The sequence below is a fragment of the Sceloporus undulatus genome, chromosome 2 (genome assembly GCF_019175285.1).
Source record: "Sceloporus undulatus isolate JIND9_A2432 ecotype Alabama chromosome 2, SceUnd_v1.1, whole genome shotgun sequence".
Lineage (NCBI taxonomy): Eukaryota > Metazoa > Chordata > Lepidosauria > Squamata > Phrynosomatidae > Sceloporus > Sceloporus undulatus.
Window position 1 is genome coordinate 125446871 of NC_056523.1, and position 16332 is coordinate 125463202.

Genomic DNA, 16332 nt, shown 5'->3' on the forward strand with positions numbered 1-16332 from the left:
TATTATTATTATTATTATTATGTACTGTATATACAATATTTATGACAAAGATTTAAAGACAACAATATTTTGATATTTGAAAATAATCAGCTTCACAAATGTCACATGCCATAGGCTATATAAAGCCCTAAATGGCTTGGGCCCAGGATTTCTGAAGGACCGCCTCTCCCCGTATATTCCGTCCCGCACCCTCAGAACATCTGGGCAGCAATTACTGAAGGTGCCCGGGGCCAGGCTTTCCTCCACTACGAAGAGGACATTCTCCATCGCCGCCCCGGCCCTTTGGAACACGCTGCCCACTGAGCTCCGCTCATCAACCTCCCTGGCCCAATTCAGAAAGGATTTAAAAACCTTTCTGTTCCAACAAGCATTCCCCGAATAAAATCCTGTGGGCCTCCCTCCTCTTCCGTGGGCTAATGGGGCTTTTAGCTTGTTATTTTATTGTATGTATTTATTTGATGTTTTATTGTATTGTATCTATTTTGTTTTAATATATGTTGTGAGCCGCCCTGATCCTGGGAAGGAGCGGGATATAAATAAAAATTTTATTTATTATTATTTTATTTCAGAGGAAGGAACTGGCAAAACCATCTTTGAGTATCCCATGCCTGAAAAAACCCTATGAAATTAATGGGGTCGCTATAAGTCAACAGGTGATATACACACACAGGTACACTGTCTTGCACATGGTTGAAATGACAATAATGAAAAGTGATAAAAACTACCCTAGAAAAAAATTGCCCTTTTGTTTATGATCACTATTTCATGCAGCACACATGCCTTCTTGGGTGCTGAAATGGGAAGAGTGCTCTTTGTCAGTCATGTCACCATTTTTAGGAAGGATGATCTTGTGTATCCCAGTGAAATTTATAGATGGTATACACTGAATAGAATTTGTGAGATTCAAAATAAAGGATGCACTTAGAATCCCAGTGACCTTGCTCACTGATGTGATGAACTGAAATAAAAATTAAATCCGAAGGACCATGACTTGGTGGGAAGAGCTGTCATTCGGGAGTCGGACTGTGGAAAACAGCATGAAAATTAGAAATAAATTATTGTAAAAGTCTGCATATCAAGCATTTCTTTGGAAATGTGGCAGTTGCTACTATACTTAGTTAAATCCCTCCATGGTGTTGCGTTCATATGTGAACAAGATGATGAACCATATCTTTCCCATCTGAAAAGGTCAGATGGGAAAGTTATCTCATAAGGAGTGCTGACATAAAGGAGAATCAGTTTAATTTATGAAAGGCATACATCTTACTCAAAGATTTGCAGCTATTTCTGCAAGAAGCAGTAGTCAAAGATTCAAAGTAACTGTACCATGTTTGCAGGTGATATATTAATACATATAAAAAAATGTACTAATGGTTGTCTTGAGTATCCCAGATCTGCAGCTGTTAAAGAATATCCAGAAAAGCCTGGAGAAAAGAAATATGTGGAACATGCATCAAGGATTTCATATAGGGAGACTCACTGCTTTCTTTCTTAATGAGGGATACAACCTATCCTCTCACACACAAAATGGACTTCTCTATCACAAGGGATGTCATTCCAGTTTCTCTCTGTGGACAGGACAGCACAGTCTTCATTATTACCAGTATTATTAGGTTCACCATGCTTCCAGTATCTGAGAAAAAGATGGAGCACAGAACACAGAATGATGAAATCCCACAACCAGGAGCCTACTGAATTAAGTTATCACCTTCTACATTGATGGCATTATAGGAAATAAAGAGTTATGGATGATCTATTACCAAATCATCCTTCATAACTCAAACCATAGTGTGCCCCAGAGTGGACATGCACTGAGCAAAATTAGTCAAAAAGGTCTGGCACTACTATGAAGATAATAGAAAAATCCTCAGACTAGCAGTCCACATAATTACTGTATGTATTTATACATGTAAATTGCTCAACAACGTGTTACAGGACTGTTGACAACTCTGGATAAATGTGAAAGAAAGTGTAAGAATCGTGGCTGCTGGACGCTACTCAGGAAGCAGCTCAGTTCCTAGCCCCTTACAGGCCACTTACAGGCCACTGTCTCAGAAGGTAAGTTTCTGTTTCTGTCTACTCAAGCTTATTAATGTTGGTTTTATATCCTTCTTGTTTGGCTATTTACTAAACTGTCTATAACTTGTTATTTTTAGTATTATTAGCTGGCATAAATTGTGCAAATAAAAATGAAACTGATACATAAACATTTACATCTGTGCCTCAGAAAGGCTGAGACCTGAGGACATACAGTTCCACTTGGCTCACCAGGCAAGGTTCTTCTTGCCACTAACCTTGGGAGCCATAGTGTCCCCAACAGTGTCCTAGCCCCCCTCCCCTTCTACATTGTCTTTTCCCTCTTAAAGGACCCCAGGAAGAAGACAAAGAACTATTCACACACATACTTTAGTCCTTGCAGTGATCCATCAACCCAGCACCAGGTTCCCTCCGTTTCTATATCACTTAGGCCAAGCCAGACTGTTGTCTGCTTTATTTTTGGAACCACAAAATCCTAGAGGGGGAAACAAACATTTATATCTTCCCAAATGCTAAGCACATGAAAACAGAAGCCTCCTTAGCAATACTATCTTACTACGTTCACAGAAGTTTAAAGTTGGGATGAACATCCTGAGGCCTTCTGACTGATTTTATATGCAGCCCAGGCCTACATTCAAAGCTGTTTGATAGTAATCAGTAGAGATCTCAGGTAAGGCATATTTGTCCCATTCCTAGTAGGCTGGCTGGTTGAAAGAAGAGGGTGAAAAAAGGGTAGGAGGGCAAAGGAGATGGATAGAATGCAGCCCAGGCTGATAAGCTTCCTCCCTTTAGCTTTAGAAGTAAAATAAGATATTCTTAATTCCTGGTTGTAACTTGTTTCATTAGGTTCAGGCCTGAAATTCTGTTGGTTTGTTCTGCCGTCATAATTATGCCAGCAGAAGTAGTAGCAGTGTAAATCTTGAGATGCCATCATTAATTCAATGATTTATCTAAAAGTTAAACTTAAAATCTCCACATTCCCATTAGTTGGGTGCAGGCTAGACGCTCTTGCAGGCAGATTTTCTATAGCTGAAGAAATTTTCATATTTAAAGACCTAGAGTCAATTATTTCCAAACCACAGTTCAGCCATATTGGTGGTGGGGTATGGATAGTACCAGTGGGAATTGATCTTGGCCAGTCTGGTATATTAGAGATATTGTTGCAGCTGTGGTGATTTATTGTTGATAAAAAATCAACATGGGTTTCAGAGAAACAAGTCATGCCAGACAAATCTAATCTCTTTTTTTGATAAAATTTCCAGCTTGGTAGATGAAAGAAATGCTGTGGATTTCAGTAAGGCCTTTGACAAAGTTCCCCATGACATTCTTGTAAACAAGCTTGTAAAATATGGGCTAGACAAAGGAACTGTTAAATGGATCTGTAATTGGTTGACCGGCCGAACCCAAAGGGTGCTCAACAATGGCTCCTTTTCATCCTGGAGGGAAGTGACCAGTGGGGTCCCACAGGGCTCTGTCCTGGGCCCAGTGCTATTCAACATCTTTATCAATGACCTGGATGACAGAATTGGGGGCATACTTATCAAATTTTCAGATGACACCAAATTAGGTGGAGTAGCTAATACCCCAGAGGACAGGATCAAGATTCAAAATGACCTGAATAGACTAGAAAGCTGGGATAAAGCTAACAAAATGAAATTCAATACGGAGAAATGTAAGGTACTGCACTTAGGGCAGAAAAATGAAATGCATAGATATAGGATCAGAGACACCTGGCTGAATGAAATTACATGTGAAGGGGATCTGGGAGTCCAAGTGGACCACAAGTTGAACATGAGTCAACAGTGCAATGCGGCAGCTAAAAAGGCCAATGCAATTTTAGGCTGCATCAATAAAAGTATAGTGTCTAGATCAAGGGAAGTAATAGTGCCACTGTATTCTGCTTTGGTCAGGCCCCTCCTGGAATATTGTGTCCAGTTCTGGGCAACACAATTCAAAAAGGACATTGAGAAACTGGAGCGTGTCCAAAGGAGGGCGACTAAAATGGTGAAGGGCCTGGAAACCATGCCCTATGAGAAAAGAGCTGGGGATGTTTAGCCTGGAGAAGAAAAGGTTAAGAGGTGATATGATAGCCCTGTTTAAATATTTGAAGGGATGTCATGTTGAGGAGGGAGCAAGCTTGTTTTCTGCTGCTCCAGAGAACAGGACTCGGAACAATGGATGCAAGCGACAGGAAAAGCGATTAGACCTGAGCATTAGGAGGAACTTCCTGACAGTAAGGACTGTTCGACAGTGGAACAAACTCCCTCGGAGTGTAGTGGGATCTCCTTCCTTGGAGGTCTTTAAACAGAGGCTGGATGGCCATCTGTCGGGGATGTGAGTTCCTGCATGGCAGGGGGTTGGACTGGATGGCCCTTGTGGTCTTCCAACTCTATGATTCTATGCTAGGAACTATTGCTCCCGCCACTCTGTATCATTTACTGTTACATTTGTGCAATGTGGACTAACAAATGCAGATGAAATGAATACCTCTTGTTGAGTGTTTAAAATAATTCTGAAATGATACATTTCACCTAATGAAGTCCTGAGAACCTCTCTACTGTACACGTTTGTTTACAGCTTTCTGTATCATCTCTATGCAAGCTTATGAATGTCTGGTTTGTGTTAATAAAGTTATTCTTCTCTGCTCTTAGAACAGACTGCTGGGCTGTTCTGTTCAGGAGGAGAGGGGAACACTTTGGCTAAAAGTAATTACCTTTCCACACAGATTCAGGAGGGCGCGGGGAGGCCGGGGGAGGGCCCAAGGCCAGGCTGGGGAGCAGGTGCCAACAAATGGGGACGAAGGTCCGTGCCAAAAAACAGTGATTCCAAAAGGTCCCCATTCATATGTGGACGAGGAATCGATTTGGCATAGCAGAGCACAGCCAGATCGAGATTTGGATTTTTCAGTAAGTGGGAATGACCCCTTAGACTCTGCATAGGCAGGCAGGCAGGCAAATGGAAGAAGAGGGAGCTGGAATTCTTTCTTTCAACTATCTGACTGGGCTGTAATGCAAGTAGGGCTAGAGGGAAACAAAAGACAGGTACATAAAGAAAAGAGGGTATGCCATTTACCTGCTCCCTCTTGCTGTTAATAATGATCAGATGGGAGTTAGCTGCAGCACAGAATTTTCTGGCATTTCTCCACTGTTCTTCAGTATCTGAGAAATAATAGCAGCTACCTTCAAATTCTTGCCAGTGCAAAGGGTCAGGTCTGCTGCAGACATCTAGAAGAGGATAGAACAGCACAGTGGGTCTCAGTAATTTATATCAGTGCTTCTCAGGTTATCTGATATTGGCAATCAGCACCATATTTGTGCCCATGGGATATAAATGTTTCTTCCTTTCTTGGAAACCCTTCAGGGACCAGCAGCCAATGGCTTGGGGACTACCACTTGGAATAGCACTGACTTCATATCTCACATTTCACTGATGATGTTCCATTGTAACAGAAACAAACCTTCCTAAGAATGGCAGTTAAATTTTATAGGCACTGAAGGCACATAGGAGACCATCACATGGGGGGAAATCAGGGATTCAAAAGGCATTTTCCCAGCAAATTCACATGATCGTGGTGAAGATTTTCAGATGATGTTATGATTAGAGAGGATTTATCCCAAGAAGAACCAGGAATGCTCCAGCATTCCCCATGAATGAAATAAGTCCTCTCAGATCACAACGTGTGTGAAAATCTTTGCTGCAATTGTGGTATGCCTTTTACTCCCAGCTTTTCCCTCTTGTGTGATAGTCTCCTTACATACAAACTTTCTGTTATTATGCAGATATACCCCAGTTAATGAAGCAGATGTGTTCTTGGGTATTATGTTTTTAATTGAAAATTTGGTATCGGAGGCAGAAACAATATGGAAAGTTTCTATACCACAAAAAACAAAGAGCAGTTTAATAGGTCAGGAAACTTTTAATTCAAAATTAACAACATGCACGTGTGAAATGAAAAAGCCAGGGCAGGTAAGCCTTGCATAACTAATTTAAAACATTTTAACCTTCTAGAGACCACTTCTAAGGCTATACTATCACACACATTTTTGCCCCATGCTATAGAATCCAGATGCAGCCCCAATTAGAATTAGAAGTCTCTTTTATTAAAGCTGTGCATTCAGCTCCTGAGTGAACAAGGCTGCGACAATGAAAAGCAGGAAGGAACCTTGTTGCAGTTTTTCATCACAGCTGTGCTAGTAGGCAAGAGGGGGCTGGGGACATCATCCTCTTGCATCCTGATCACCTTTTGGTAGGTTTGGGGGGATCAGGCCAGAGACATTACTTAGGCCCCATACAGACATGCCAAAATAAAGCTGCTTCAGGTCACTTTAGAGTTATGCTGTTTAAATGATGCATGCGTCCTAAGAGTCCAGAAGCCATGTCAAAGCCACAATCCAGTCCTAAGGACAGGAGTGCAGCTTTGGCACAGCTTCCAGACTCTTAGGACGCATGCAACATTTAAACAGCATACCTCCAAAGTGACCCAAAGCAGTTTTATTTTGGCAGTCTATGGGGCCTTAGTTAAGTAACTGCCATAAGATATTGGCAGTCATCTTTAGCCCTTTGTTTCCCTGGTCTTTCCTTGCTATAACCTCCCTTTCTTGAAACAGCTATATATTTTCCAGAGGAGTGGTAGGAAGGCACACAGAACGATAAGTTCCAGTTGTGAATTTCTATAATCTTGTCTTCAATATAAGCATTCTCCTTCAAACAGGGCTATGGAAACCTCTCAAATTTCATTGCGTTTCACAGAATCTCACCAGCATTCTTAACCAAACAAAAATCTATAGTGAATTGCAAGTTGTGTACACACACACACACACCCCATCAGTTTCACAGGTGGAAATATATATGTATTTTGAATTAAACCTATTTTAATTATGTATTTCTTTACACATTTTTTTTTTAAAAAATATGCATTTAATGTATCTGTTGTGCTTAACAGCCGTTGAGTCAACTCTGACTCATGGCGAACTGCCTCAGAAAACCCTCAGGCATGTTGGTTCTGGGGAACAACATACCTGTCTGTTTCTTTTAAAATAATCCAAAAATAATATCTTCCAAAAAAAACTGGCTCTTTATAAAATCTAATTAATTTGAAAAAGGAAATGCTGCAATAAAAAAAATATCATTATCTGATAAGAAATCTGTAATTAAAATCCTTTTTCATCTGAAAAATTGCAGAAAAATGGAATCTAACCCTAAATCATTACAAAAATCTAACTTTTGCCATATATCTTAATAGATATGTTATTTAAATTTTTCGTCCCTTATACTGATGTTTGTAACATCAGATTTTTGGTCTCAGAAATTTTCAATCATTTTTTATTGTCCTGATGATGATGATCTATGATAACATAAACAACCAATTAAAAATTATTTTTAATTGGTTGTTTATGTTATCATAGATCATCATGATAACATAAAAATTATGAATTTTGGATCCCACAAAGGCTATCAAGAATCTATATTCTTAATGCAATCCCTTGTAATAGAACATGTTCCTCATGCTATTTAATCCACAAATTCTACCAAAAGATGCCATTTCAGATTTAGTAGGAGATGGGGAGATAGTTCAGCTGCAGCACCACTCTGTAGGGAAGATACATAAGAAAGTTAATTAAATCTCATACAGTTTGAGGACATCTGTTAGGCTTATTTTCTATTTCTTTCATATTATCTGGACTCACCCAAACAATACTAACAATGCATCAATAGTTGCTGTCTGGCTCTCTGGCTGTCCCTCTCTTTCACACACACACACACACACACATTTTTAAATCAAAAGAATTAGTACTTTTGGCACAAATATGACTGGAGGATTTAATTTCTGAATTCTGTGCTCCTAATGATGTTTATTCCCTTTTCATTTGTTGCTGGCTTTTTCCTTCTCAGAGGAGATGATCATACCAGGGCCAATTCAACAGTAATCATGTCAGTGAAAAGAAAAAGGAATAGTAGTTCAATATTTTCACACTGTTGCACTCTTGCGTGAAAGCGCAAAAATCCCGCAATTGGTTTTTGCACATACCTGGGAATGAATTGATATTATTTGGGAATTGGTCGTTGTGGGCATGAGTTTCAATTTTGAATTTCCTGGCCTGCTTCCTGCAGCCCCTTAAATGTTTAAAGTCCCTGGCAGCTGCTTCAAAAATGAGCAATCCCGAGACGATTCCCTTTAAAAATTAAATGTCCCTGGCTGCAGTCCACAGCTGCATAGTGAGGCCAGTTCCCTTTTACATGTCCCTGGCTGTTGCCTGCAGCCACTTCAACTTTGAAAGATCCCCAACCAGTGCTGCCCCTTTAAAATGCCTGGGTTTAAATAAGGATAAGATATAGATATATAATAGTTAAAAAAGAAAGAAAAAAGAGGAGAATATTGGTGCAGTACAGACTGCACAAAAGCGCTGTGCTGGCATCGATTTTAGGGTTAGGGACCACGTGGCAACCACACGGTCCCTAACCCTAATATGTGCCAGCAGTGCAATAATGGCAGTGTCCAGTGTACACGGGCGCCGCCATTATGATGTAACGGATGCATAGTGTCCACACATCACGCCATGCCAGTTACGTCTTGGCGCACTCGTGACGTAACTATGGTGGTGCAAAAAGAACTCGGTTTTTCCAGGTTCTTTTTACTCTGGAGTGACGGCACGCGGTTGGGGGCTGCGCTGTCCCTCCAGAGTAAAAACAGGCGCTTACAGACTGCCGTTTTGTGGCAGTCTGTACTAGGTCATTGTCAGTTATGTGAAGAATTGTGGAATAATAAGCTGTTAATAGCACACCAATATACATCTAGATGGATCGATAACATGATTATTTCACCATTGTTGGTTTCATATATCTGTAGGTTTATCTACATGTACATTCTTTGTACTTTTTCTTTTTTCTTCTATTTCACCAATTTAGTCAATATAGAAATTTAATAAAAATTATTTAAATAAAATGAAATAAAATGCCTGGGTTTCTTCACGACTAGCTTTCACACCCTACCAGTCATGCTTTAATCATGGTATTGAGAAGGCTATTCAAGGGATATCTCATGAATAGTTTGTTGCCTTTTAATTCCTGGCTCTTCCTGGGATAATTGAATGTGATGTTGTCCGAAAATCTGATGCACCATCGTGCAATTATCCTGGAATTTTCCTTTTTCTTCCCCCGTTTTCCTCCATGTGATAATCTCCCTACTTAGCTTGCCTTTCTGCACTCAGTTTTTCTGCTAATCTGATCGTTTCCTCCGCTCTTCTGTCACTTGCTTCACACCTCTGAGCAATATTTTCTATAGTTCTGAGCTCTGCTAGAAATTCATTCTTCGCCTCTTTGATCATTAGAAGGGCTGTTGAAACATCACAGGTTTCTTGTGTAAAGCTGAAATTCAGCTTCTTGAGCTCTGAAATCATGGCAGCATCTGGAAAGGGAAGGGCAGGTGTGTTTGCTCGAAACAAAGCGGCTTTGTTTGTCTTTTTAGTACAGTGAACCCTCCACATTCACTGTGCTTAGGGGCACAGGGCCTCTGTGAAAGTAGGAAAATCTCAAATTAAAAGAAAATCACTTTTTTTTAACCTGAGAGAACTCCAGGGCAACTCTATGGTCAACATCTGTTGGAAGCTAACCATAGAATTGCGCTGGAGGACCTACAAATGCCTAGAGAAGTGTTCTCTCTAGGATCTTCTAGGTCCTCTAACATGACTTTTGGTGGGAGTTGACCATAGAGTCATGATAGAGGACCTAGAGATTCCTAGACAGAACATATTAATCCTGTTAAACATATTAACATATTAATCAAATTAATAAATAATCAAATCTGCAAAAGTCATATCTGCAAATGTGGAAGATCAACTGTAATTAGGTGTAGAGAGGAAACTTTGAACTGCATGTCTTGTTTTCATCTCTATATTCCCTGCTCAATTTAACTCAAGACTTTTCTGCTTCTTGCCCTCAGAGGTCACTTCCCCCTTCTCTCCAAAAGTTAGTATTAAGTGTTTTACAACCCTTTTTATGAGAAAGAAGCATCCATGAAGTTTCTCAGGATGCCTCATACATGCACACATGAAAGTTAGCATTAGGGACTCTTTTACTGAAGTATAGGTAACTTTGGGCCCAAACAGACTTTGGAAGTGCTGTTTAAATTATGATAAATCCTAGTAATAAATGTAAAGTTTGTTTTTTAAAATCTTGCCTGAGCATCTTGTAGATTTCTATTCTGCTTTATACCAGAGGATCATGTTGCACTGGGCCACACTGCACTCTGCTTAATATAAATACCAATATTTCCTACAATTTAATCAGCACTCCACCCCCACACTGGATCCCCACTCCTTCTAGAACAATTTCATAGTCAGAGGTTTTGAGTTGTGGGGAAGGGAAACATCACAGCACAAACTGAATTTAAACAGAGAACATCCAATATAATAACATTCATAAAATAAAATATTTTTAACCATTTAAATATGGGCCTGATGCTTCCCTCTATTCAGTCAGGCACACAGTACCTGAATCAAGCATTGTGATGACCTTGTGTTTACTAGAAACATTGCAATGGAGCCAGAGCTCACAAGGTCAAAGCCCCAAGACTTTTTGACCAGCAGGGACTATGACATCACCTACCACTCCTTCAAGCTTCTCTTTCAACTCTGGATTTCATTGCAATCCTTTCAATAGGTGGAAGGGAAGTGGATTTGGCCTAGCAAAAATGTAATGTTATAAGTTATATCTCTTGCAGTCCAAATCTGTCTGTGGCTTCATTTCAAATGAGCAAGATCAATTAGATTTACAAAAGACTGCTGATAGAATTTTTTTGTGTGTGTTTTAGAAAACAATTTTTGTTTTGGACTTCTTCTTCTTCTTGCATTACATGTGTGTTTCCTTGGTGTAGCAGTATGAGTGTTGGAGACCAGGGTTCAAATCCCTACTCAGCGATGGAAACCTACTGGGTGACCTTGGGCAAGTCACACTCTCTCAGCCTCAGAGATAGTCAAAAGCAAACCCCCTCTGAGCAAATCTTGCCAAGAAAAACCCATGATAGGTTCACCTTAGGATCACCAGAAGTCAGAAATGATTTGAAGACACAGAACAACAACAAAGTGGCTAATGGAATTGTCATGATGAGGGCTTGAATATCTAAATGTACCACTATCTTACTGTTTTACATAGTTTTCCAGAGGGGCCAGTTCCTTTCTAGTATAATTTCTGACATCCAGAGATGAATAAACTGTTAAAGGGGATCATTTGTTCTTGCTCATCCTTTCATAGGTTCGATTGCTTGTTCTGTTCCTATAACTTTTAATGTCAAAATATTATCCTTTCCTTCTCTTATCCCAGTTCCCCCTCCTTACTGCTTCCATCACTTGGTTCTGAAATGTACGATTAGGCTGCTTGACCCTGTCCCTTGTACCCACATTGTGAGAGAAGAATGATATCAATTATGAGACAGCCAACAACGAGAGCCAAGAGCACAGGTATGCCATTTCTCCTCCAAGAGCCCTTCCAGAGGAATGGAGTGAAGACTGACTTGCCTGCAAGGAGACAGAAAGATATTCGAATCAGTTATGGCCTAAATATCTTAAAAGCAACAGATCCCATCTGATCTTGAAAAGTTAAGCAGGGTCAGCCCTGGTTAGTGCTTGGACGGGAGGCTGCCAACAAATACCAGGTGCTGTAGTCTATATTGCTGCAGGAACTGGAAGAACAACCTCTGAGGATTCCTTGTCTAGGGAAACCATATGAAATTCGTGGGGCCAACACAGGTTGACATGCAAGCTGAACGTGCATTCATGCACAGACCCACACCTGGTTGAATGACAGCTCTGGATAAAAGAACTTATATGGAGACAATCTATGTGTAATACAGAAGAGAATCTACAGTCTTCCAGATTTTGCAGGACTGCAACTTCTATGATCCCCAATGACTGTACAGTTGTCCCTTCTTATACATGGATTTTTTTATACACGGATTCAAGCATACACGGTTTGAAAATATTTAAAAAAAAGTATAAATTTCAAATATCAAACCTTGATTTTCCATTTTTTATAAGGGACACCATTTTGCTATGTCATTATATTCAATGGGACTTGAGCATCCACGGATTTTGTTATCCACGGGGGATTTTGGAACCAAACCCCAGCATATAACAAGGGACCATTGTATTGGATAAGGCTGTTGGAGTTCAACAAGATCTGGAGGGCCATACGCTGTGGGCCTGCTGTATGCAGAACAACCAGCAGAGGGCAGCAGTGCTCAAGCAACATCATACCTGTAACAAAGTTATCCTCAGGGCTTGATTGTTTAGCGTGGGGTTTTGGTTCCTCCCTTTTAGAAGGAAGTGGGATCTTGTCATAGTTGTTTTCTTCACTGAAGCTTTCATATTCATCTGGATAGGGAGAAGGGAAGGGGTTAATTTTGGAAAAATTCAAACATGAAAAAACTGGCAAAGGGGGTCTGTGAGAAGACAGTTTATCACTGAACCATTTGTCCTTCCTCACCCTTTCCCAGGCTTGCTTGGTTGTTCTGTTTTTGTAACTGCATGCAGATAACACCATAGTACTAGCAGAAAATAGCAAAAACCTGGAAAGATTATTGAATAAATTCAAGGGGGGGGGGGGAGCAAAGGCAGGCTTACAGTTAAACCTCAAGTAAACAAAAATAATGACCACAGATGATTTACATAGCTTTGAAATAGACAGTGAAGACATTGAAACAGTTTTAAGGTTTTCCATACCTTGGCTAAGGTTCCGTCCACAGTGCAGAAATAATGCAGGTTGAAATCACTTTAACTACCATTGTTCAACCCCATGGAATTCTGGGATTTGTAGTTTGTGGTCGCACCAGAGCTCTGACAGGATGACTAAATGATTTCCAAAATGACAGTTCCCAGAATTACATAGCATTGAGCCATGACAGTTAAAGTGGTATCAACCTAGATTATTTCTGTAGAGCCCTAGTAATTAATCAGAATGGAGACTGCAATCAAGAAATCAGAAGAAGACTAGGACTTGGAAGGAAGCTATTAAGGAACTAGACAATATCCTGAAGTGTTAAGATATATCACTAAGTACTAAAGTTAGGATTGTTCTTGCTATTATTTTTCCCATTTCTATATGATTGTGAAAGCTGGACAGTGAAGAAAGCTGACAGGAGGAAAATCAACCCATTTGACATGTGTTGGAGAAGAGTTCTACACATACCATGGACTGCTAAAAAGACAAATAAATGGGTTCTAGAGCACATCAAGCTTCAATTCTCCCTAGAAGCCAAGATGATTAAACTGAGACTGTCATACATTGGACATATCACAAGATGACATCTCACCAGAAAATACACTAAGGCATGGTAAGGTAGAAGACAGTAGCAAAAGAGAAAGACCATATTTTGGATGGATACACTAAATCAAGGAAGACCCTGAGTCGGCAAGATCTGAGCAGGGCTCTTGATGATAGGGTAACTTGGAGGTCTTTCATTCTTGGGTCACCATAAGTCAAAGACAACTTGATGACAGTTACTATACATACTCATGTGTATGTCTAAAAATTTTAGTCAAAAAATTGACCCCAGAAATCTGGGTTGACTTATCCATGGGCCAATGCAAATACTATACTTTAACTCTTACTTTAAAAAGGTACCATCTCCTGGTGAAAGGCAAGAGCATCATCTCTCCTGGAAGAACTGACTCCATTCTCTTCTCTCTTCCATATAGCCTTTAGTATGAGCTCAAACAGTTATGCCTCCTGGCATTGTTTTCCTTTGCTTCCTCTTTTAGATCCTTTGTTCCATGCCCCAAAGTTTTACACTCAGCTTATCTGTGGTCATATGAAAATCCAGAATTTTAGCCCTCAAACCTGCCTTCAATTTATACATGAGACCAACTTATAGTGGAATATATACAGTACTAATAAACAGAGGTGTATAGAATGAGGCGTTGGTGTGATCTTGTCTAGTGATGTCCTCCATTGCACTCCTCCCCTGCTGAAGAATAAAGTCTCACATACTCTTCAACTGTCCAAATTTGACAGAGCCAAACCTAATTAATCCTTTACTGTGTCACTTTTTAGCTGCTTTTAAAATATCTCTCATCCTCCTTCCACTTTCACTTTTTGTCCTTAGCTTAGTTCAGTTGCTGCAAACTGTGTTCAAAATGCAAAAATAGTTGGCACTCAGTTAACTCAATAGAGGAAAAAGGAGAGGAGAGGGCTGAATCCTGTCCTTCACAGTAGGCTCAGTCAAAGGTGAGCACTTCTAGCTTGTGTTTTGTTCCTTATCCATCATTTCTGTCATCTTGATCTCATTCTGATGTTGCTTGGCCATATGTGCCCCATCTGTGAAATGTTGGAGGGTATCAGGGACATAGCCGGGGGGGGGGTGTCCTTGGGGTCCGCACCCCCCCTTCCATTAGAAAAATGAATGGTGTGTGCTGCTGTGCCGCCGCACCCAAGCCCCATTATAATGGTGGCACTTAGTCTGGACCCCCCCCTTTCCTAAAATCCTAGCTACGTCCCTGAGGGTATGCTCTCAGCTTCCTCTCATAATTGCTGTTTGAATAATACACATCTACTGACTCCTAATTTGGTGCTGATTTTCTCTTTGCCCTCTTCACCCTGCTTTAAATTTGCTGCCATTATCCCATTATAAGTTCATCTTCTTAAATCTCTGTTGAGTTCATCTGTCATTTTGCTTGGAATCTTTTATGGAGAAATTCAATCCTAAAGTTGTCTGTAACCAGAAAAAAAATCCTCTCTAAGAAGAGGTGGTTGAGGTGGGTTCATGATCTTTCAAGGGTTGGTCAATGTGTCCAGGGCACATCCAGCTTCTGCTACAAACTAAGGGCACCGTTTTCTCCTGAACATGGATCTTCAGGGAAGGATGTATTTGTTATTGAAATTAGATTAGATCACTTCCATAGCTGCTTGACTATTCTAATGATTTTCAGCCACACTAGACTGTTTTGGCATAGCATCCATAGCTGTTTACTTATTTCTTTACTGTCCAGATGCAAAAGGGGACAGGACTTCTACACCTTTAATAGTTCTGTAGCATAGAGTAAAAAGAGTACACGACACTAAAACAAAAAGCCTTTTATTTGTAAAACAATCAGTCCCCAAACACCTGCTGGAAGAGAAAGGACACCAGCTGGTGAAAGGAGAGGAAAGAGCCAGCCTAGCCTTCCTGAGAAGGGAGTTTCAAAACCTGAAAATAGCCATGGGGAAGGCCCTGTATTTCCACCAACTGTGCCTGTGAGTGCAGTGTTCTGCCAGCTACACCTGCTGCAGTTCTTTCTTCTGCATCGCAGTTTATGGTGCAGGAGCCGTGCTCTATTTTGCATTTGGCCATCCATATAGATAATGGTTTTCTCCACAGAGAAAGGAAGGCAAACCTGGAGCTTACCTAGCTATGTTCCCTCCTCTCCTCCCCAACCACTTGCAACTTTCCTGTTGGAGCTGACAATCAAGTCCACCAGCCACAGGTCTCAGCTTTTAATCCTGCTCTGGCTGTGCCTTCCCTATAGACAGCAGTATAAAAACATACCACACTACTCAACAATGCACTATAGTATTAAACATAGCACATCCAGACCATTCTGCCATATGTCAAAACCCATCCTCCCTACCCCAAATTTAATTACCTTCCACATTTTCAGTCTTCTCTATGGGCTTAGCTGGGAGAGGACGCCAACTCCCATATGGGAGATCCGCTCCCCTGCTTGGTGCTTCTGTGTCATCATACATGGGTATACACTTCAGAAAGGGAGCTGCTCTGGATGGATTAAAACAGAGCCTTTCCTCTTCCTTTTATGGCATTTAGGGTTCTTTCATTTCTTTATTGGTTCTATATTTATTCTGTTTTCCTATGTTTCTGTTCCTTTTTTGAGAGGGATAGTTTCTGTACCCTGGCAAGTACTACAGCACCTGCAAATAGAGTTGCTACCTGCCCATTTAATGGTTGTGTAGAAGAGGCATTTCAGCAGCTGTTGCATATTAGCTAGTTGTGTGACAAGCAACAGCTGCTGAAATTCCCCCTTCTACACAACTATTAAAACTACAGAAGCGGTCTCCAGTTTTTACTCTGGCAGCCTTGCCTATAACTACAGTAACATCCAAAATCCAGAAAACAGTGATACCTTTATTGGACCTCCCAAAATGCACATAATATATGTTGTGACATATATTTTGTTCATTTTGGTTGGTCCAATAAAGGTATTACTATTTTGTGGGTTTTGGATGATATTGCACTTTGCTATACAGCCAACATGGCTTTTCCTGGATACGTTTCCTTTAAGTAAATGGTTCAGGCACTGCTTGTAATTT

At 40.5% G+C, this 16332-nt stretch overlaps 2 protein-coding genes across 2 annotated transcripts in view; one reads left to right on the top strand and one right to left on the bottom strand.

Moving 5' to 3' along the window:
- Window positions 1–616: 616 nt before the first annotated feature.
- Window positions 617–15750, bottom strand: LOC121920817 (hepatic lectin-like). Its single transcript, XM_042448030.1, has 8 exons — window positions 15651–15750; window positions 12288–12404; window positions 11433–11549; window positions 9223–9442; window positions 6053–6060; window positions 5110–5261; window positions 2406–2512; window positions 617–1633 (listed from the first exon to the last, which is right to left on the bottom strand). Exons 4-8 carry the CDS (start codon window positions 9432–9434, stop codon window positions 1492–1494), a joined length of 621 nt encoding a protein of 206 aa, XP_042303964.1. The 5' UTR covers window positions 9435–9442; window positions 11433–11549; window positions 12288–12404; window positions 15651–15750; the 3' UTR covers window positions 617–1491.
- Window positions 14221–16332, top strand: part of LOC121920816 (low affinity immunoglobulin epsilon Fc receptor-like) — a 39280-nt gene continuing 37168 nt past the window's right edge. Inside the window, exon 1 of the mRNA XM_042448029.1 lies at window positions 14221–14256. The gene's annotated coding sequence lies outside the window, so the exon portion shown is untranslated. The remainder of the gene's footprint in view (window positions 14257–16332) is intronic.